The 22,541-nt window shown below is 41.1% G+C and overlaps 1 protein-coding gene across 1 annotated transcript; it reads left to right on the top strand.

Moving 5' to 3' along the window:
• Nucleotides 1-1,281: 1,281 nt before the first annotated feature.
• On the top strand, nt 1,282-18,636 carry LOC118227555 (chromodomain-helicase-DNA-binding protein 2-like). The gene is made up of 22 exons (XM_035418134.1): nt 1,282-1,354; nt 1,566-1,864; nt 2,284-2,369; nt 2,891-3,030; nt 3,182-3,407; nt 3,725-3,825; nt 4,127-4,168; nt 7,552-7,733; nt 7,990-8,114; nt 8,860-9,076; nt 9,302-9,391; nt 9,504-9,694; nt 9,915-10,103; nt 10,437-10,599; nt 10,960-11,112; nt 11,950-12,021; nt 12,679-12,751; nt 12,927-13,030; nt 13,475-13,623; nt 15,499-15,595; nt 18,121-18,213; nt 18,301-18,636. The coding sequence occupies exons 1-22, from the start codon at nt 1,282-1,284 to the stop codon at nt 18,619-18,621; spliced, it is 3,186 nt and encodes a 1,061-aa protein (XP_035274025.1). The 3' UTR covers nt 18,622-18,636.
• The last annotated feature ends 3,905 nt before the right edge of the window (nt 18,637-22,541 follow it).

Genomic DNA, 22,541 nt, shown 5'->3' on the forward strand with positions numbered 1-22,541 from the left:
TAATAAGCATACTGCAACTGGATTTTTGTGTGAAATGGACCTACTTTCCATGTTTCAACAAAAATCCATTTTAAGTGTGTCTGTTCAAGTTTTACAATCCATTTGAATACACTGTTGAAATAGTGAAATAATCTGTGCTGTGCACTTCTAAAAATGTCGTTAACTAAGCTATCAACTACTCGACACTGGAAGTAGTTCAACTGTGGTGCAGCTGTCAATAAGAAAAAAGTACTTAACTACTTTTTAAAAGTAGTTTTATTTTAGTTATGTTGTAGCTACTTGATGATAAAACATAAATTAGGTTACCTATGGGAAATGCCAGACATTGGCTAACGCTACCGTTTTGATGCTTAGACTTTCTTTAAATAACATAAAAAATTAATAAGTTAACAGTTCATTTAGCTGCATTTTTTTCCAAGTTGATTTTAGGGTTGAAATCTTCAATATGAGCTCTCATGAACTTAGCTACATTGTTTTAATAAATAAAGGCTTAAAGACAGACATTTACTTGTTCTCAGTTTTATGAATCCAAAGCTAAATCAACCAGCTAAAACAAAAATAGTCAATTTCTTTGCCTAACCTGCACTGAGAATCACATTCCCTAAATATCACAGTTTGTTTATTAAAACACCAACCAAAAGGACCTTGCATTACTAAATAACAGCAGACTTACTTGATCTCACTCCAAAAAATTATGAGAGGTACAGCTGTAGTACTCCTGAGTCCAACTACTTATCCATGATGCAATTACTTCTGAGGACCACGCACTACCACCGAGGGGAAAATAGAATCGGGCAAGAAGCACTCGCTGCAGCCATAGATTTTACCAGACCTCTATTGTGTGAAATGTGATGTGACTGAAGATCAATGATGATCAGTCTACCTTTAAAAATAGGTGGGGTTGGGTTAAGGTAGTTGAGTTGACACCTGCCTAATGATTTTCTAAGGCGCGTTTTCAAAGAGAAACAAATTTTGTCCTAAAATGGGAGAAATCTCTGAGAATTGTGAGCCTGGGAGGAACCCAGGATAGGGCAATGAGGGTTGGCAAGTATGTCCTTAATGTGTCTGTGTGATTCCCTGCCAGTCTTCAGCCTGTGCGCACTTCCCTCATTGTACAGGCATGGGGTTTCGCAGCAAGCCTGCAGTAAGTTAATCACATGCTCTACCTTTTGCATTTCTTTTCAGTCGTGTTTCATCTGCTTGTCTTCCTTTTCATACTAATTTGAATGGTAGTGTGCAATTGTACAGATGTTCGTGGCTCATCTGAGACAAGTTCAGTGAATGCAGGTTCTGTGGAACCCAAGTCTGGTGGATTCGGGTTCCATCGATCTGAAGTTCATTGGGTACACATTCCGTTGGCCTAAAGCAGATTGATGCCAGTTTTGCAGATCAGAAGCCTATTGATGCAGATTCTATAGATCCCTCAGAATATTAGATACAGATCTCATAGATCTGAAACACTCAGATTCTCTCTCAAAAGGAGTCCCTACTACTCTCCATGTTATGTGCCAGGGGTGCATATAGGTCTACACCTCGTGCCTCCTGCATGCGCTGCTGGTAAACAGAAGGTCTGAGGACAGGAAGTGAGGTGGTTAGCCTTGTGAAAACTGAACAGGAAGCGGAGGCGTGTGCATGGGTGGAGGTGCTGAATTATAGAGAGGGCTGGTGCTTCCTGGTACGGGGATGCTGGGAATCCCAAAAGGTGAACCTGTGGTATTTCTGTGTTGAAAGAAATACCTGGAAAGATGATGGCTCAAATGACGATGAAGAGGAGGAGGAGGATGAGGAGGAGGATGAGACCAGCAGTTCAGACAGTGAGCAGGAAGAGAATAAAGTTAGATCCAGACGTCTCCCAGCCCGAAGGTAAGGGGTGTAGCGAAGCCTGGTCTTCAGACAGCTCTTCCAGTTGATCCTGCTGCTTGTCAGTCAATTGCGATTAATGCCCCTCTTGTTATCAAAATTATCTTAAAATGGCTTAATCATTAGCATGATTATTTTCAAAAAAGTAAAATGTATGCATATACTGACATACACAAGTGTGATGTCATTTAAATTTGAAATAACCCCTTTCATTTTATTTCCCCCATTGAGAATACCTTTTAGATAAAAGCAGGCTTTTTGATTAACTGATGTATTGACATTTTTAATTAAGTAAGATGTTCAAAGCTGTCTCAAGGTCCAGACTAAAGGTATATGCCAGAAGTGGTACTAGATCGCTACACAAACATGCCAGAATGAGAGAAGGGCCTGCTGAAGGACGCATGCAGCTTTTGTGCAGTGTAGATTTTAATTAATTACATGTATATTTTTTGCTGTAATGAAGACACTCCAAAAAGACAAACTCGGCGAAGAACGGCGACGAAAGTCAGGTGAGCGCAGGGTAAGGGGTTAATCTTACCTGTCTCCTCAGAGTCCTTTAAGCCACTGACGGATTAGGTCCAAGAAAGCAGGTAAGAAACAGCTGTAAACTGCTTTTACAGATCTTAATTGATCAGTTGCTTGGTAACAATGAGAACTAATGCACCCTGCAGCTCTCCTAGGGAGGGAGTCTGCTGTAGAGGTGGGCGGTCAGGGCCTGTATTCTAAAGTAAGCATCTCAAAGCATTCTTAAGGTGCCTAAGAGTATGAGTGTTGATCTAGGATCAGCTTTACACTGGCCATGTCCCAACCTTTTAAGTTATGAGCTGAACAGCATAACCGATCATTGATCAGCTTTTGCTAGGAAGCACTTCATGGATGCAGGCCCTGAACTTGCATTTGTGTTCAAATCAACTTTGACCACAACACTATGTTGTCCTTTGGACAAAGACAGTTGCCAGGCAATGTGCGTAACTGCATGTCTCGTTTACCCACCTACCTGTCCATTTGACCCCTGACCTCACCTCCCCAGCTACAAGGAAGATCAGAATGATTTTGAGACTGACTCTGATGACCTCATTGAGATGGGGGGTGATGGGGCGGAGGAGCAGCAGGACGATGACAGCGAGACCATAGAGAAAGTCATGGACACCAGAATTGGGAATAAAGGAGGTCAGGACCCAGGGCACGATCCTCAGCACCACATGTAGTCATATGTACAGTTTGGGGGTGGGGGGGGTTACACATTGAAGGTTTTTATTCAGCTGTGTGTAAAACAAATGTGTGTAAATGATTTGAACGTTCTCATTGGTGGCTCCTGCAGCCACGGGGGCGGCAACCACCCTGTATGCTGTTGAAGCCAATCGGGACCCAGGCGCTGGGTTTGACTCAGAGAAAGATGAGGGAGAACCCCAGTTCCTGATCAAGTGGAAGGGCTGGTCCTACATCCACAACACCTGGGAGTGCATGGATTCTCTTACCCAGCAGAAGGTCAAGGGCCTGAAAAAGCTAGAGAACTTCAAGAAGAAGAACGATGAGCTCAGTCTCTGGTGAGAAGGGGAGAGAGGAATTTGGGGACAGGGGTTTTACTTTGCCTGGGTCAATACTCGGATTACTTTGCTTGGGTCAGTACAGGGTATGAAGCAGTAATTTTATTGGATCAATACCGGGTCTGAGGTTTTAGCTTGCTTGTGTGAGTACTTAGACTGAGAGCTAATTTTGTTAGGGCCAGTGTTGATACTGGGATTGAGGCCTTGCTTAGTCTGGGTCAGTACCAGGGTTGATACTTAATGTGTTTGGGCCATTACCTGGGTCAGTATGAGCGAGCACTGAGGCTAAACAAAGCATCTGTGTTGATCTTCCTAAGGTTGTCAAAAGCTTCCCCTGAGGATTTGGAGTACTACAACTGTCAGCAGGAACTGACAACTGACCTCAATAAGCAGTTCCAGATTGTTGAGAGAGTCATTGGTAAGTGGCAAGAGGTGGTACTGGATGCTTTTATCTATTTATCTGGATGCTTTTATCTAGGTTATGGAATGCTTGTATGCTGCAGTATGCTCCTCTTTATTAAAGAAGTGGAGCTGAAAAGGTTTATTTTTCTGAATGATTTTAGTGATTGTATTTAATTGCTCTTTCTTTTCTTTTTGAGCTAAAACTGATGAATAGTCTTCTGAATATTCTGTCCTGCAGAAGCTGAATTTGAGTGTTGTATTCTGTAACATGACTGATGTGAACCACAATGTGGGATAACATTTTTTTTCCCAAACAGCAACTAAGACAGGGAAGACCCAGGGCCCATCTGATTTTCCCTGTGAGTGATCCTTCTGACCATAACCTGACCATTCATAACCACAAAATCACATCATAAAATGGTCATTCATAACTGTCCTGTTTTAAAGTCGGACTGAAATTGCTTCGCTTATGTTTTGTACTACCCTTGGTGGTAAAATAGGCAGTGTCAGCTGTCAAATTTTTTGTTTTTATTTATAGAAATTGGTGTTTTAAAAATCACTGCGCCACCTACTGTGCTTTTTCCCCACATTTTAAAAATTGCTGCTTCTTGACGTCAGGAAGCGGTCTCATTTGCATGCAGCCTATCACAGCGTGTATTTGCTTATGATTGACATTGAGGGCTAGGCTCCATTTGCCACTGTCAAGTCTGGCAAACATGGCACCTTGCAGGCAGCATTGTTGTGTTGAAGGATGCACAAATACTGTCTCACTACACGCAGTCCCGAAGGACACAGATGTAAAAAACAAATGGGTAGAATTTTTATCAGGTTCATTAGTGTCAAACAACACAAGAGTCTACAGTCTGCATTTTAAATCAGACAACTTTTTGAATTTGGCGCAAAAACAGAGTGGATTTTGCAAAGAACTGTTACTGAACCCTGGATCAGTCCCCACTGTCCAGTTGTAGCGGGGTTGTCTGCGTTGTGTTTTCTTGTAAAGATGACATGACAACTGCTGCATGGGATCTGCATTTATTGCTATACAGAGCGATAGAAAGATTGTTGGAAACAGGTTCGCTCGCAACTTCGCTCTCAATAGCGCGATTAACGGATATTGTTGGTAACAGGCTCGCTCGCAACTGTGCCTGTTAAAATATCCAAAATGTCTTTTAATGTATGTATTTAAAGCACATGTACTTTTCCTATGCGGTACAAAATAGAAGAAAATGTATATTATTCTGAGAATGGCATGGTATTATCACTTCGACCAAGGCTGTAGTTGACTAGCACCATATAGCAACTTTAGCAAATAGCTATAATGAAAAAATTCATGATAGAATGCAACTGAAAAATACGTTGAGCAGTCCCCAGAATTCGATCAAGCACAGTACAGAGCAGTACGGAAGATAACCACAAAGTAAGTTTCTTATATTATATTTTGGATGTATAATTACTGAGTGTATGAATTAAATTTGCCTGGCTTACAAGGAGGATAGCCAACAGCTACATTTGCTAACGTTAGCTGGGATAGCTGAAAAGCAATCTTAGCATCAACATAATTATCACACGAAATATAAAGCAACAGTTCAGGAAAGCCAAATATTATTTATCTAGCTAGCTATGGAGATTTGTTGACTTTGTGCAATATGACAACTCATTTAGCTTTACCTATCTACTGAAATGTAGCCTGTCACCCTATTATTTTATCTTGATGGCTGTCACAGTCAACATTTTCAGACGGTCCGCCCACTAGCTGTCACTCAAAACGCAAGCAGTACGCCCTCGACCCCGCCCACACAGTATCCGACCTCCATAGTAACATGATAGAAACATTTTTGTGATATGTCCAAAAGTATACATTTTTATCATTAAAAAAAACATTTTTAAACCATTTACAAACAATTTTGCAATGGTATAGAATATTAATAATGATACAGTATTTCAAATATCTGTCCGACTTTAACCATTTACAGTTGTGGCCAAAGATTTACATACACCTAGGCTAAAGTTAGTGTACATTTACATTTATTTTGGGAAGTCAATGAGGGCATCTACTTTGTTCACATCAGAGGTAATTGTAAAACAATTGATTAGAGACAGATTTATTTCAGCTCTAATTCACTATATCAGAATTCCAGTGGGTCAAATGTTTGCATACACCAAGATGACTGTCTCTTTAAACAGTCTGGAAAATTCCAGAAATTGATGTAATGACTTTTCAGGAGCCTCTGATTGGCCAATTGTCATAATTAGAAGTTAATTGGGAGTTAATTGGCACCTATAGCTGTATTTAAAGCCCTACCTTTAGAGCCACGGCCTTTTTGCCCTTGATACCACAGGAAAATCCAAGCAGGACCTCAGAAATGTCCTCCTTAGGAGCAATTTCCAAACAACTGAAGTTACCATAAGCACCTGTACAAACAATTGTATGCAAATATAAAAATCTTGAGACCACTCATCGTTCAGGAAGGAAGCACATTAACTCCCAGGTCTGAATGAACTTTGGTCGGAAAGGTTCAGCTGGCTTGCACGACAGGCTGTCGTGCAAGGAAGAAGCCCCTACTCCAAGACCAGCATAAAAAAAGCTTGCAGGTGCTCACCAGGACGAAGACCTGGCGTTTTGGAGGCGTGTTCCTTGGTCAGATGAAAAAAAACCGTTTGGCCATAATGATCGGCGCAATGTATGGAGGAAAAAGGTTGAGGCTTTTAATCAGGAGAACACCATCCCAACTGTGAAGCATGGGGGTGGCAGCATCATGTTATGGGGGTGTTTTGCTGGAAAAGGGACTGGTGCACTTCAGAAAATAGATGGCATCACGAGGAAGGAGGATTATCTAGAAATACTGAAGCAACACCTCAAGACATCAGCTAGAAAGTTAAAAAACTTTGTCGCAGCTGGCACTTCCAGCAGGACAATGATCCTAAGCATACTTCCAAGTTGTAACAAAATGGCTTACAGACAACAAAATGAAAGTATTTGGAGTGACCATCACCATACCCTGACCTGAATCCCATAGAAAATGTGTGGACTGGACTGAAAAATCGTGTCTGAGCAAGGAGGCCCACAAACCTGACTGAGTTACACCAGTTCTGTCATGAGGAATGTGCAAAAGTTCCGGCAATGTATTGTGAGAAGCTTGTGAAAGGCTACCCCAAGTGTTTTGATTCAAGTTAAGCAATTAAAAGGCAGTGCCACCAAATACTAACGAAGTGTATTTAAACTTTTGACTCACTGAAAATCTGATATGGTACATAAAAGCTGAAATAAATCTGTCTTTTAGCTATTATTTTGAAATGACCTCTTATGGAAATAAAGTAGATGCACTAATTGACTTGCCAAAAGAAGTGTATGGTAACATGAAATGTGCGGAGTTGTGAAAAACCGAGTTTGAATGCCTTTAGCCTAGGTGTATGCAAATTTTTGGCCTGAACTGTGTTAGAGGTTATAAAAATGAATTAGCACTCTTCACATCAATAACTGCAGATGCAGTTTTCTCTTACTTTGGACCTTGTGAAAGAATTTGAAAGTCTGATGGTCAGTTTATTACATACACATTTTAGAATGACAATTTGCATAATTCAGCTTTGGTTATATACAAAATATTTATAATAGATTGCCCGTAAACTCAGTTTAAAAAATAAAATGGTATGAAAGCTAGAAGTTAGGAACTTATAGCATTTGAAATTTAGACAGCAGGTTTAAAAACAATTTGTCCCTTCAGACACTGTTTACCCCTGGCAGCACACAGTCATAAGACGTCGTCCTCTTCCAACGAGCCAGAGTACCTGTGTAAGTGGATGGGTCTGCCCTATGCAGAGTGTAGCTGGGAGGATGGAGCGCTCATTGGCAAGAAGTTCCAGCACTGTATCGACAGCTTCAACAACCGCAATAACAGCAAAACCATCCCTTCCAAAGACTGCAAAGTGAGTCAGATCTCAACTTGGCCAGGAACTCCTCCTTAAAATTTTCTGTCTTGTCACTTTTTATTTAAGAATTTATGTAGTTTATTAATTAGGTAAACTAGCATCATAGATAACTTTAAATCCAAACTGATAGCATCTGCAATTTGTAGTCCATTCTTGCTAAGAAGCTCAGTATTTATTGAAGAAGTGATAAGACCAATGTACTCTATAAGCTCTTAGATTGTAAAATAAGTGAAAAGCCTTGTCTTGGTTCCAGGTTTTAAAACAGAGGCCGAGGTTTGTCACTTTGAAGAAGCAGCCATCTTACATTGGAGGGGAGAATCTGGAGCTGCGAGATTATCAGCTAGCTGGCCTGAACTGGCTTGCTCATTCCTGGTGCAGGTACCAGTCAGAGTGTTGCACGCTCTGTAGAAGAGTGCTACATCATATCCTTTATGTAAGGGAATCTTTTGACATTTATATAGGGATCCCTTTCAGAAGTCTTGGTGAACCTGGAATTCCATGAATAATACACCCGTAATGAAGAGTGGTGTGCAAAGGAGAATTTGTTCCAGATAAAAAAAATGAGTACTGATACCATATTTAAAAAACTAATAATGATATAGGCAGGTGATTGACACCTTGTGCTCAAATATATATCATCAGTAGTCCTTCGCACCCAGAACACAGCTTATTATAAATACAATACCAAGATTCAAATAGCAACATATGATTTGTCAGCACTTAATATGCAAGCAAATGTAGTTCTGAGAGATGGAGAGGGCAAAAGCAAAGAGGGGAGCAAGGAACAAACAGTATTGTACCTAGTGTTGCAGTGCTATTTGGAAATATTAAAAAATAATTTCCTACCAATAAATCATTATAGATATGAATTTGACTGGGAGAGGGAGAAACAAATGAGATTTTAGTCATTGAACAAAAAGGAGGCAATAATCAAACCTGTACCAAATTCCTGTTGATGTAGTTCTTCTGTTTGCTTTGAGTTGCCTGTAGTTCTTCTAGTTAGCAATGAAGGTTTTCTGTGACTGTCGTTTCCTGTGACTGGTATGGGTTTCCTGTAGTTCTCCTGTAGCTGTCTTCTTCCTGCATTTTGGCAGCTGCTCTGACGTGTTCTTTCGCCTCGCAGGTGCAACAGTGTGTTACTGGCTGACGAGATGGGCCTGGGGAAGACCATCCAGACCATCTCCTTTCTGTCATACCTGTTCCACCAGCACCAGCTTTATGGGCCCTTCCTGCTGGTAGTGCCCCTGTCCACCCTCACCTCCTGGCAGAGGGAGTTCGACACCTGGGCCCCTGACATGAACGTGGTGGTCTACCTTGGCGACGTCATGAGCAGGAAGACGGTATGGCCTTGACCCTCACCATGGCTGCACAACATGTGCTACTTGTATTTGGTCCTAAAAACATTCAGAAATGTTTATACTTCACATGCATAAAGCAACTTGTGCTATGTTGTCTGTTGATTTTGCTCCTTGTGACTTTGGGACTTTGGGAAGGTGACAATTGTAAAGTGATGGGTTCGTTGTTTATTTCACTATTTGATTCTTAGATTAAATTTTTTTGACCAGATCCGTGACTATGAGTGGGTAAACCAGCAGACAAAGAGGATACGGTTCAATGCACTTTTGACCACCTATGAAATTCTGCTGAAAGACAAGGTATGTGGAAGGACAGCCATGGTTATAACAAATAAAACATAATCCTGATGGTTATTGTCAGTGAATTTGCACTAATTTTGCATGCCCTACCAACCCCTTCTCTCCCCTGCAGGGCGTTTTGGGTAGTATAAACTGGGCCTTCCTTGGTGTGGATGAGGCACACAGACTAAAGAATGACGACTCCCTGTTGTATAAAACCCTGATGGATTTCAGGTCCAACCACAGGCTTCTGATCACGGGGACCCCCTTGCAGAACTCCCTCAAGGAACTCTGGTCATTGCTGCACTTCCTAATGCCTGACAAGTAAGGGACTATAATTTCCACAGTGCACCTGTGATCAAAGTCTTACACTGGGGTTGGGGGGGGGGGTGTAAATCTGCATTTGTTGTAATGGTTAATGGCAGTGTTCAAATTTGTTTCGATTGATGAAAATCCCAGAAAATGTATGTTTCAGAGGTAATTTACATGACAAATGGTATACAGTAAAGAAACCTCAAGCCCTCCTGGTCTTTACGTTCTACAGGTTTGAGTCATGGGAAGACTTTGAGGACGAACATGGTAAGGGTAGGGAGAATGGCTATCAGAGCCTGCACAAGGTGCTAGAACCTTTCCTGCTAAGGAGGGTGAAGAAAGATGTGGAGAAGTCTCTACCCGCCAAGGTGGAGCAGATCCTCCGCGTTGACATGACTGCGCAGCAGAAGCAGTTTTACAAGTATGATGGCCACGTACACCGACACGTGCTGTGCTTGCACATTAATATAAATGTATGTGATAATCTGACAGGTAACTGAAAGTCTTTGTGTCCCTGCAGATTTAAATAAAAGTATATGATAATCAGACGGGTTACTGAAAGTCCTTCTCTCCCTGCAGATTTATGTAAATGTATACGATAATCAGACAGGTTACTGAAAGCCCTTCTCTACTGCGGATTTATATAGATGTATATGAGAATTAGACAGGTTACTGGAAGTCCTTTTCTCTGTGTAGATTTATAGAAATGTATAGGATAATCAGACAGGTTATCGAAAGTCCCTCTCTCCTGAAGGTGGATCCTGACTCGGAACTACAGAGCTCTGTCTAAGGGTACTCGTGGGAGCTCTTCTGGATTCCTCAACATTGTCATGGAGCTGAAGAAGTGCTGTAACCACGGTTATCTCATCAAACAGCCTGAAGATGTAGACAGCCCCACCCAACAGGAGCATCTGCAGGTGGGCGTATGGCAGTGGAGGGCTGCAGGTTTCAGGCCCGAATTGAGCCACCAGTTGTATAGTTGTCCGCATTTTCACCCAGTTGCAGTTGTTGTCATATCTGGCCTGTGACAGTGACCCTGTGTGTGACTGTGTGAGAACATGTCCTTTGTGCATCCCTGTGCAGGACTACGACCGTGTCCATGCATGCTATGGTGTGTATGACTGTGTCTGTTTGTACCATGGTCAATACTGTGATCGTGACAGTTTGTATGACCCTAACTCTAACCGTTTCCGTGTTTGAGCATATGAGTGACTGTATACATGACCATGAATGACACTGTAAATAGTGTGTGTGACTGTCTCCTCCTGATGTTGCAGAACATTGTGCGGGGCAGTGGGAAGCTGGTTCTTTTGGATAAGCTACTAACCAGACTACGGGAGAGGGGCAACCGTGTGCTCATCTTCTCTCAGATGGTCCGAATGCTAGACATCCTTGCAGAGTACCTGGCCTTCAAACGCTACCCCTTCCAGGTACAGAAAGCATCTGCTTTTACCTACACCTATAGTTGGGTCATGGTGCTCCAGGTATATAAATTTTTGGAGAGGCTGTCACATTTTGGCTGTAACTATTCCAGGTCCTGAGAGAGGGTTGTCCCTTTACCAATATCTTAACATTTTAACCTCAGTTAAAACTATTTCCTGTAAAAGAAGCATAACAGATCTACACAAAAATGGAGTTACTGCCCTCTGAATCCTGTACTTTTTGGCAAGGGACATCTTAACAAATCAAGTGAGCTGTGAACACCTGGGGGTTGCAGGTTCAAATCTCAGGCCTGGGGCACCACAGCTGTATCTTAGAGCTAAGGGCCAAACCAGGGGAAAAATGTCCGACTGTAGAAATGGGTGACATGCTTTTAGGAAAAAGAATGATATAATGTAAGTAATGGTGATCATCCGGCGCTTCAAGAGGCAGGGCAAGAAGACCTGTTTAAAAGCAAGGGCTGGGGTTGTTGACTCCTAGCGTGTGTCAGTGGTGTGGGATGCATGCTTGGGGGTCTGTGATAGCGCCCAAGGTTATTTTTATTCTCAGGTTATTTTTAATGGAAACTGGTAAGGCTGGATCTCCAGTGATGTGAGTGTATGGATTCAAGCTGACTTTATAGCAGCAACAATGTGCTGACTAACAGGCGTGCCTTTACCAGGTTTGCGGGCTGATATTATGTAGGAAAATACCGCTGTGGGTTTGGAGCACGGCTCGTTCTGCCTCACGGTTTAGCAGTTTAGTGTTGCTGACTGGGGGAGCCCCACAGGACTGTATCCAGCGTGAAGCCAAAAGCCGATCTGTCTCTTTCCTCCCCTCTCCTTCAGCGTCTGGACGGGTCGATTAAAGGAGAGATTAGAAAACAGGCACTCGACCACTTTAATGCCGAAGGTTCAGAGGTATGGAGTGATACTTCCTTTTTGCTAACAGAAAACAGATATTGTTTATGATTCTATCCATGTGTGCCTATCTTAGAATCCAGGAATATATGCCTGCTGCACTCCACAAATAATTAGAATCTCACCAATGCTTATGACAAGCAGGTACACCAATTGCATGTGCTCAGGAAATGCACAACAGTGTCCATCTGGCATTTAGGTAGAAGTGTTTAAATACTTAAAAACTCCTGCACCAAAATAACACAACTTAACCTTGTGTCCTACAACAGAGCAGGCTTCTGAGATATGGAGTTGGGAGATGGCAGAGTTGGGGACTATTTTCAGGCACATGTTCATGTATCATTTGTGGCATTCTGCCCTGTATATCTTGGCCATTGACTTGTTTTATGAATATATTATGGTAGTAGTGCTGACGTATGGGCAAATCTATTGCTTAGCTTTGCTATGACAGACTCATATTTCAATTCTGCAGCATGCATTATCATCTGAATGTAAATTGAACTGAATATATATATTTTTTAATCTCTTTGATAAACAGCCATTGAATGTAATGGTTTTTGAAAAACAAGCAAATTCCTAAAGCCTTTTGACTGTGGATTGTGCCATCTAGTGTTAAGATCAACCCTGCTGAGAGCAAAAAGTTTGTCTGTGTTCCAGGACTTCTGTTTCCTGTTGTCCACAAGAGCCGAAGGCCTTGGAATCAACCTGGCGTCTGCAGACACAGTTGTCTGTGTCTGGGGCGATATAGCTCAGTCGGTAAGACCGGTTGTCTGGCAGTCGGAGGATTGCCGGTTCAAACCCCGGCCTGGGCATGTCGAAGTGTCCTTGAGCAAGACACCTAACCCCTAACCTCTAACTGCTCTGGCGAATGAGAGGCATCAATTGTAAAGCGCTTTGGATAAAAGCGCTATATAAATGCAGTCCATTTGTCATCTTTGGCTCTGACTGGAACCCACAGAATGACCTGCAAGCTCAGGCCAGGGCCCACAGGATTGGCCAAAAGAAACAGGCAATTATCCCCAAGGACCAGTTAAATTCCCAGATGAGTGAAAGAGGCGGGTTGTATGGCCAACAGGCTACAGAATGTAATTTACTACAAGTAGTGAAATGGTTCTTACTGAACTCTCTGCTAGTTTTCTCTTGAGGTTCTGGTTGGTAGTAGTAGTTTTCAGTAGGAGCTACATTACTGGTTATGAGCAAATAACTGGGTTAAATTTTACCACGGTTTCAGGTGGTAGCATAAAATCATACAATTAGGAAAATACACGATTCAACCCATCTAGGCTCATCATTTTGCCTACAGTCTAAGGGTATCCAGTGTCTTGAACATTACAAGGTTCTCTGCATCTTAATAGTCTTCTATTTGTTAGAACTTTGTTCGAAAACAGGTGATTTTCTTTGAGCTACGAGGTGTGAATGGGTATTTTTCCTCACTAACTGTTTCACATGGCAGGTGAATATTTATCGTCTGGTAACCAAGGGAACGGTGGAGGAGGACATAATTGAAAGAGCCAAGAAGAAGATGGTGTTGGACCATCTTGTCATACAGAGAATGGACACAACTGGACGCACTGTACTGGACAACCACTCAGGGAACTCAAAGTGAGAGAATAGAGCGGTCAGGGGCCCTGTCTGCTTCTGGGTGCAGCTAAAACCAGTGTTGAGGTTCAGTGACATTTCTGTTCAGTCATTTCAGGAAAAGAATTTTGGTTCAATTCATTAATTGAAAAATCATCATACAGTTGAGGCCAAAGTTTACATACACCTAGGCTATAGATATTCAAACTCAGTTTTTCACAACTCCGCACAATTCATGTTTGCATACATTTCTTTTGGCAAGTCGATTAGGGCATCTACTGTGTTCACATCAGAAGTCATTTTAAACCTATCGATTAGAGACAGATTTATTTCAGCTTTAATTCACTATATCAGAATTTCAGCGGGTCAAAAGTTTACATACACCAAGTTGACTGTCTCTTTAAACGGTCTGGAAGATTCCAGAAATTAATGTAATGATTTTTTATAAGCTTTTAATTTGCCAATTGTCATAATTAGGAATTAATTGGGAGTTAATTGGCACCTGTGGCAGTATTTAAGGCCCTACCTTTAGAGCCACTGTCATTGTGCCCTTGATACTATGGGAAAATCCAAGCAACTCAGCCATGACCTCCGAAAAAAAATTGTTCGGTTCCTCCTTAAGAGCAATTTACAAACAACTGAAGGTACCACAAGCATCTGTGCAACTGTATGCAAATATAAAAATCTTGGGACCACATAGACACTCCATTGTTCAGGAAGGAGGGACAAATTAACTCTCAGGGCTAAACGAACTTTGGTCAGAAAGGTTCAGCTGAACCCTGAAACAACAACAAAGGAACTGGTGAAGGAGTTGGAGGCATCAGGTACTAAAGTATCTACATCCACCATTAAGAGAATCCTACATCGTCATGGCCTGAAAGGCTGTGGCGCAAGGAAGAAGCTCTTACTCCAAGACAGGCATAAAAACCAGAATGAAGTTTGCAGGTTATCACCAGGAGTGGTAGTGAGGAATGTTATCTAGTCAGATAAAACAAAAATTCTACTGTTTGACCATAATGATCAGCGCTATGTATGGAGGAAAAAGGGTGAGGCTTTTCATTCGAAAAACACCATCCCAACTGTGAAGCATGGGGATGCCAGCATTATGTTGTGGGGGTGTTTTTCTGGAAAAGGGACTGGTGCACTTCAGAAAATAAATGGCATCATGAGGAAGGAGAATTATCTAGAAATACTGAAGCAACACCAAGACATCAGCTAGAAAGTTAAAACTTGTTTGCAACTGGGTCTTCCAGCAGGACGTAACAAAGTTGTAACAAAATGGCTTAAAGACAACAAAGTGAAAGTATTGGCCATCACAAAGCCCTGACCTGAATCCCATAGAAGATTTGTGGACTGAACTGAAAAGGCATTTCCAAGCAAGGAGGCCCACAAACTTGACTGAGTTACACCAGTCCTGTCAGGAGGAATGGGCAAAAATTCCGGTAAAGTATTGTGAGAAGCTTGTGGAAGGCTACCCCAAGAGTTTGATTCAAATTAAGCAATTCAAAGGCAGTGCCACCAAATACTAACAAAGTGTATGTAAACTTTTGACCCACTGAAAATCTGATATAGTACATAAAAGCTTAAATAAATCTGTCGCTTAGCTATTATTTTGAAATGACCTCTTATGAAAATAAAGTAGATACCCTAATTGATGGTAACATGAAATGTGCAGAGTTATGAAAAATTGAGTTTGAATGTCTTTAGCCTAGGTTTATGTAAACTTTTTGCCTCAACTGTTGAACTTTATGGGAATTTCTCACTTAATTAGTTGAATTAAAAATTATTTTCTTAGTTTTTGTCCACACAAATGTTTTCTTTACAGTTCTAGATCTGGTATGCATGGCCCACCCATCCAGATTGATCCTGTCACATACTCCTTTTGTCTGTATTTTACAGCTCAAATCCATTTAACAAGGAGGAGCTGACAGCCATTTTGAAATTTGGAGCAGAGGAGCTCTTCAAGGAACCAGAGGGCGAGGAGTCAGAACCGCAGGTCTGCTACACAAAGGAGTTTGTTTTTCTGAAATACATTCACAGTCTGGCCTCACTTAACCAACAACACGAGTCAAAAAAAATCTATGTGCGACCAAACAAGTGCATATTTTTACTGATTCCTTTTGTGTTCCCGAGTTTGTGCATTAGTAAATTAAAGCCATGTCAGTCCCAAGTTATTTAGATGGTAGCAAGTAATGCTATATTTAAGATAAATGAAAGATAATAGGCTGTTAGCAAATTCATGATTGACACTGTAGTCCACCAATCTATGCTTAGAAATGGTTGCTATGTATGACTTCCTCCAACATCTTGCTCTCATTGTCTACAAATTGTAGGTGACAGTGAAAACAAACTATCTACAAGTAACAAAACATAAATGTGTTATCTTGACTGTCTGGGGGGGGGGGGGGGAGATGATTTTTATTCCATTCCCTGAGCTGAAGTCAAACTTTGAGAAGTGTCTGTCGCAGATAAAACTTTGTATACAACAGTTTAATGTCAATACGATATACAGGCACACATACATTTGCTTGAAGGTAAGCTATAGGTGAGTCTGCCTGTCAATACAATAAGATAAAATATCTAGTCTATTAGCTATTAGCTATAGTTAGCTGAGTGATTAAATCAAAGTTTATTTGTCAAATGCACTATTAACAATTCGGGAGATAGGCAGTTTGCTGGCATGAAATGCTGAACTTTAGGCTGCGATAGTCCTTGTGTTGGCGAAAGGATAACCTAGTAAAACAATATAAAAAATATTAAATGAAATAAGAAAAGATAAGATCAAAAAGAAAGGAAGTATAAATACAAGTGCCAGAATAGGTTGATATTGCACATGATTTAGCCTATGTAGGTTTAATCTCCCGCTATGTTGTAGCGTAAATTGGGCTTAGCCCTACATCTAGAAAAAGTTAGACTAACGTTGGGTCAAACTAGCTCTATAAACATTAGCTAGCGCTTCTTTTGCTACTTTTTTGTAAACCTTGCCATAGTATTTTTATTCCAACCACTCATCATTAGCTAATGGCTGACAATTATTTCTAGCATTTTATCAATAGAAAACTGAATGATACCTTCCCCAACCCTGTAAGGGTGTAATATTGCCACACCATAAAACAAACTAAACCCTTTTAAAAGGTGCATAATCATTTTTCAATATTTCCACAGTTTGATGTTTCTTCGAATTGTATATTGTCAATGATTGTATCAAGCCAAACTACTTTTCGAAGTAGATTATACTTGGATTATATTTCCAAAAACCATCTGTTTCTTGCAGTAATTCATTCAAACTGTCAGCTTGACTCCATCTGCTTTTGTCGTACATAGCAACAGTTGCTGAGGAGGGCGGGACTTGTGGATGTTTTCTTAAGGGACAATTGTATATTTGGAAGCAGGCACTGCTCTCATTGCTTGGTTCGTAATATGGTAAACGACTGTGAAAGATGTGAAGAAACAGAACATTAAGAAACTTGTTGGGGAACATTAAGTTGGAGACGAATCAGTGAAAGGAAGTGAAATTAAAACTTTAAAGCAACAAGCTTCTAACCAAAATCAACTGTTTGGAAAGTCATTAAGAAGAGGAAGAGCCTGGTAGACCAAAGAAGACTCAGAATCAGAAGAAGAACTAGACTTCTTAGTGATGTTCCAAACTTGATTTCGGTTATCCTAAGGTTTGACCTGTCTGTTACTTTTGTTTTTATTTCTCAGGCTCATAATGGCTTCCTTGCCTTTCATTGGCACAACTCTGGTGTTCATGTTGACAAACGCCAACAACAGATTCCAATGGAATTCAAAAGGCTAGAATCAAAACTAGATACTGAAAGCTTTCTTATACCTGCACTAAGGAAGGAATTGAACACACCTGACTAATTGGAAACACTTATGACGGCATTTGTCCCAAATATGATGCCTTGAAATGGGGGTCCGTTCATAAAAAGTGCCACAATTTCTATGTGGCGAAACCAAAATGTATAAAAAATACCCCTAAATAATACCTGACAAAGTGCACTTTAGCCACATGTGAATTGTTTGATTACAAATCTAAAATCATGGTGTACAGAGCCAAATCAAGAAAAAATGTCTTGATGCCAAACATTATAGACCTCATTATATTTGCAATGGACTAAGCAGGTGATGCAGTTTGGGTACTTAGCTTTAACTTCATAGTCAGAATAATCTTCTGTGCAAACCAGCTTACATTCGCTAATTCAGAAAAAGTGAAAAACATCTAAATATTGATTTGCCACCTTATTTTTGTCATCTGTATGCTTAGCTGAGGCTATTACTCCAAGCAACTCATGATGGGTAACGTTTCACTGATTGTGCCATTATACAGTGAGAAATTTCTTGAAGCAAGTCAAACTAGGCCCCACGCATGACAGTGCCTAGCACAAAATCCAGCCCTAATGAATTCTGATCATAAGTTTCATGACAAGGTGGCCATACTGCCTGCTGTGTTAATTGTTATTTGATGTAGTGATAATGTTCTGCACTGTTCATGATGAACCGTGCTCCCTGATGCAGGAAATGGACATTGATGAGATCCTGCGGCTGGCTGAGACCAGAGAGAGTGACCAGGGGTCGAACGCCACCGACGAGCTGCTCTCCCAGTTTAAGGTAATGTGCAGATTTCTAAATTTTGTGAACAATAAAGTGTCTATTTAGTTGCATTCTCTAACTTCCCCACCTTAACCCCCCTGGCAGGTGGCCAACTTTGCCACCATGGATGAGGGCACTCCCGAGCTGGAGGCTCCGCCCTCAAGGGACTGGGATGACATCATCCCAGAGGATCAGAGGAGGAAGTTAGAGGAGGAGGAGAAGCAGAAAGAGATGGAGGACATTTACATGCTCCCTCGGAGCCGGAGCTCCAACAAGAAGGTGAGAGGCAAGCTGGAAACCCATGCACCTGGCTTTTATCCAGCAGCATTATGGGGTAGTGATGGTGTGAGTGAGGATTCACTAACCTCAAGATGGTGTTGTGTTTACCAGCTGTTACCTGTGATGGTTTTAACTAATACAAAATAATACGTCAATTGCTTGCAAAAATAATAATGTTTAAATCATTTTGAATACTATTCAACATTAGACAGCCTAGGTAGGCAGCTTATTAACATTTTTCAGAGCTAGGTTACTGCAAAAATGATTTTTATTCAGACTGGACAGTGATAGTAGCTAACGGCGATAACTACATTGCAGAGCCACCGACAATTCCAGAGACTTTTCTCCACCCTGCGTTCCTCTTATCAATGTCTCTGTAGGAGATTTTATTAAGTTGGGAAACCCGATACGGAAATTACGAGTTGGGTCCTCCATTGTGGAACGATAGAATGTGGAACTAAAATTAGAAAAAAATAGGGACAATTTACTTGACGGATCATTAGATCAAATCAGATTGGTTACCGCGACGCAGCGAGGGGGTCAAAGTTTTTATTTTTTCCATCTCCCCCGCGGCCTCGCCGCATCTCGCCGCGCCGCCGGCAATCCCAACATGCCTTGCGGGGTCTGGCCACCACCTCTCATTCAAAATGAATGGAGGCGGCTCCGCCTCGCGGCGGGGCCGCGTATAGTGTGGCTTCAGCCTTATGCTGAAACCACACTATATGCGGCGACGGCCGCCTGTCGCCGCGCCGCGTCTCCACAGTCGGCTGTTTGTGGGCGTGTCACCTATTTTTGACAGACAGTTGTGTTCGTTAAATGTTGACCGGGTTTAATATCGTGTTTCATATTCATTGTCCTGTCTGAATAAAAATCATTTTGCAGTAACCTAGATCTGAAAGATGTTAGTCAGCTGCCTAGCTAGGCTGTTTAATGTCTACAACCAACAACAAAAACATTGTCTGACGAATTAGCCAGATAATTCCTTCAAAGTTGTATCTGATTAGCTAGCTAGGTGGCTGGTAGAAACGAACAACTAGCAACTAATACATTAGGAAGATTTTTTTTTGTTTGTTATTGTTTGTTGTTACTCACTATAGCTACACATTAGTTAGCCTAGCTAGGCAGCTTATTAACATTTTCAGAGCTAGATTACTGCAAAAATGATTTTTATTCAGACTGGACAGTGATAGTAGCTAACGGCGATAACTACATTGCAGAGCCACCGACAATTTCAGAGACTTTTCTCCACGCTATTTCCTCTTATCAGTGTCTCTGTAGGAGATTTTATTAAGTCGGGAAACCCGATGTGGAAATTACGAGTTAGGTCCTCCATTGTGGAACGATAGAATGTGGAACTAAAATTAGAAAAAAATGGGGACAATTTACTTGACGGATCATTATATCACATCAGATTGGTTACCGCAACGCGGCGAGGGGGTCAAAGTTGAATTTTTGCCATCTCCACTGCGGCCTCGCCGCTCCCGCCGCGCCGCCGGCAATCCCAAAATGCCTTGCGGGGGCTGGCCGCCACCCCTCATTTAAAATGAATGGAGGCGGCTCCGCCGCGCGGCGGGGCCGCGTATAGTGTGGTTTCAGCATTAGTCGGCTATAAAACTTTCACCTTTCAACCAAATGTAGCCGAGTTTTCACCTGAACGCCTAGACAGCGTTTTACCGACTTTTCACCACAAAAATGTTCACTGGCATCGGTGAGGTTTCCATAGATCATTGTTCGGTGTCATTGTGGTTTAATCTATTCCAGTAGCAGTCACGATTTAGAAGTCTTCATCTTCTATTCTGGTATCACTGGTTGTATGTTGACCTGCCCTATCATTTGCCTCTGTAATACTGTACAGTGAAAATGCACTTTTAGGCAAGTGTTAAGTTAAAAAAAAATCGCACCCTCTCTTGAATAATTAATGATAAGACCAGTTACATAACATTTTGTGATGAGGTGAGCACCAATGGCTTGTCAGGGTGTTGGTGGTGTTTTCCTCTCTAATGTATCACACAAAATATACTGTGCTTTGTCTACTGAATGCACTCACTGCTTAACATATCTCTTTATTGTTTTTGTAACAGGGAAAAATAATTGCACTGTAACTACTGTGCTTTTCAGCCATTGTTTTGTGAACACTTTTAGTTGGCAGGTGCTCTTTTAGAGTGATTTGCAAATGGGAAATCAGTGTTACAGTTATCATTGAGTTATTGCCATGTATCATTAGCATAAAAACATTTATACTGGGTGTAATTTCATGAAATAGTGTGTTATCCTGATACTGAATTCTGCACAGAATTGTTTGTGACTTTCCTTGCACATAATTAATAAATTCATTCAAATTACATTACATTACAAATAACTGTTGATGTTGTTGAATAAACATTTTTCAAATGGCAGTGCATGTTGGGACTTATTTTATTAACATGTGGATTGAAAATTTACTGAGGATAAAACTTTAAATATATCCATTAACAAACAAAGCTGAAGAATACCATCCTTTTATTGCATTTGAATTTTCTGAAGACACTTTCATTTTCTGCTATTTCTAACAAGTTAAATAGCTAACTGTAAGATTGGAAGTACAACAGCCCTCACATGTAAATCTACAGGGTGCATTCATATTGCACATAAAATTGGATTTTTTCCCCAGCATTTTTCCATGCCCTTAGCAATGCATTGTGAGGAAAGTGTTTCTGACGTGTTATGACAAGCATATCATATGTAGGCCTCCAAGGGCATATACTGTATTAATTTAGGTTTATAATCTACAAAGTACTTTAATATCTCTGTTGATAAATAAAGAAATACTTTCTCACTCAATGTTGTCTGTAGATAGACAGGGTTGTTATATTAAAGATAGCTTTAACAGACAACTTGCTGATAACATGGCCATGCAATCAGTGATCAGAGCATGTACAAATTTTCATTTGTAAGGATGTGTTCCATCCTGACCAGAGTTTGTGAGGTATATTTGTAAGGTTTGTTTTACATGTTTCATATTTGTCAACATGTTCTGTTGATTTTCAAGAGCCAATGAAACAATTCTTTATCAGAAAAAAAATCCTACATGTCCAACTTAATGCCAATTTAAGAAATTGATAGTCACAGAAATATTCCCATCTTGCACCAGGGGCATACTGAGCTATATGATATGTTCTGTGTAAGGACCCACACGCAGACCAGGGAAATCCAAAAAACTTTGTCTTTATTCAGTCCGAGGATCGAAGCCAGGTAATCAGAGAGAGGACGGTGCCGAATCGAGTTTCCAAAAGAATAGTGAAAAAACAGGCAAAAAATCAAAAACCAGGAGATCAGAATGGCGAAGGTACAAAGGGACAGGCAAAAGAGAAGTCAAGGCAAAGCGAAGGTCAAACCAGAAGCAAACAAAACCAAAAGGGGCAGGCAAACTCGAAGTCGTACAAAGGGGTGTCGCAGGAATCTCGATAGACAAAGGCTTACTAACAATCGGCACAATGAATTCGATCAACGTTCTGACACTGAACAGGTGGAAAAGACTGACATTTATACACTGGGGAAGATAACAATCAAGGAGGGGTTAAGTGAGTGAGGGAGGAGTAACAAACAACATCCAGGTGAAGAACATTAGGAAAACTAATTAAGTGACAGGGGACTGACAAAATGCGGACTGGAATCACATAGACCACAATGATAATAGACGGTAATAGACTGGGTGAGCAGGTACAAACGCGTGCAGAGAGAGAGAGGTGCAGTCAGAGCAAGAGACAGGTGCAGGCAATTGCAGAACTCAGCGTTAGAGCAGGCTAGAAAGAAAAGGGGCGGAGCTACAGCGCAGCATGGAAAAGGGGAGACTGGTTAATGTATTAGTATAGTGATCTAAACTATCAAAAACCCAAAACTAGTGTGTTTTAGTCCATTAGTAATATTCACATGTTAGTATATTAATGAGGTTAGTACTTTACAATCTATAAGTTAGTAAGGATTAGTAGAAATTAGTAAAACTAGAAATAAGTAGGAAGTAAGTAAAAACGAGACTGGAAGGAAGGGGGGGAAACCACGAAAACCCGGAACCACCCGAATAGTGAAAT

Source organism: Anguilla anguilla, chromosome 5 (assembly GCF_013347855.1).
Source record: "Anguilla anguilla isolate fAngAng1 chromosome 5, fAngAng1.pri, whole genome shotgun sequence".
In the NCBI taxonomy this organism is placed as follows: domain Eukaryota; kingdom Metazoa; phylum Chordata; class Actinopteri; order Anguilliformes; family Anguillidae; genus Anguilla; species Anguilla anguilla.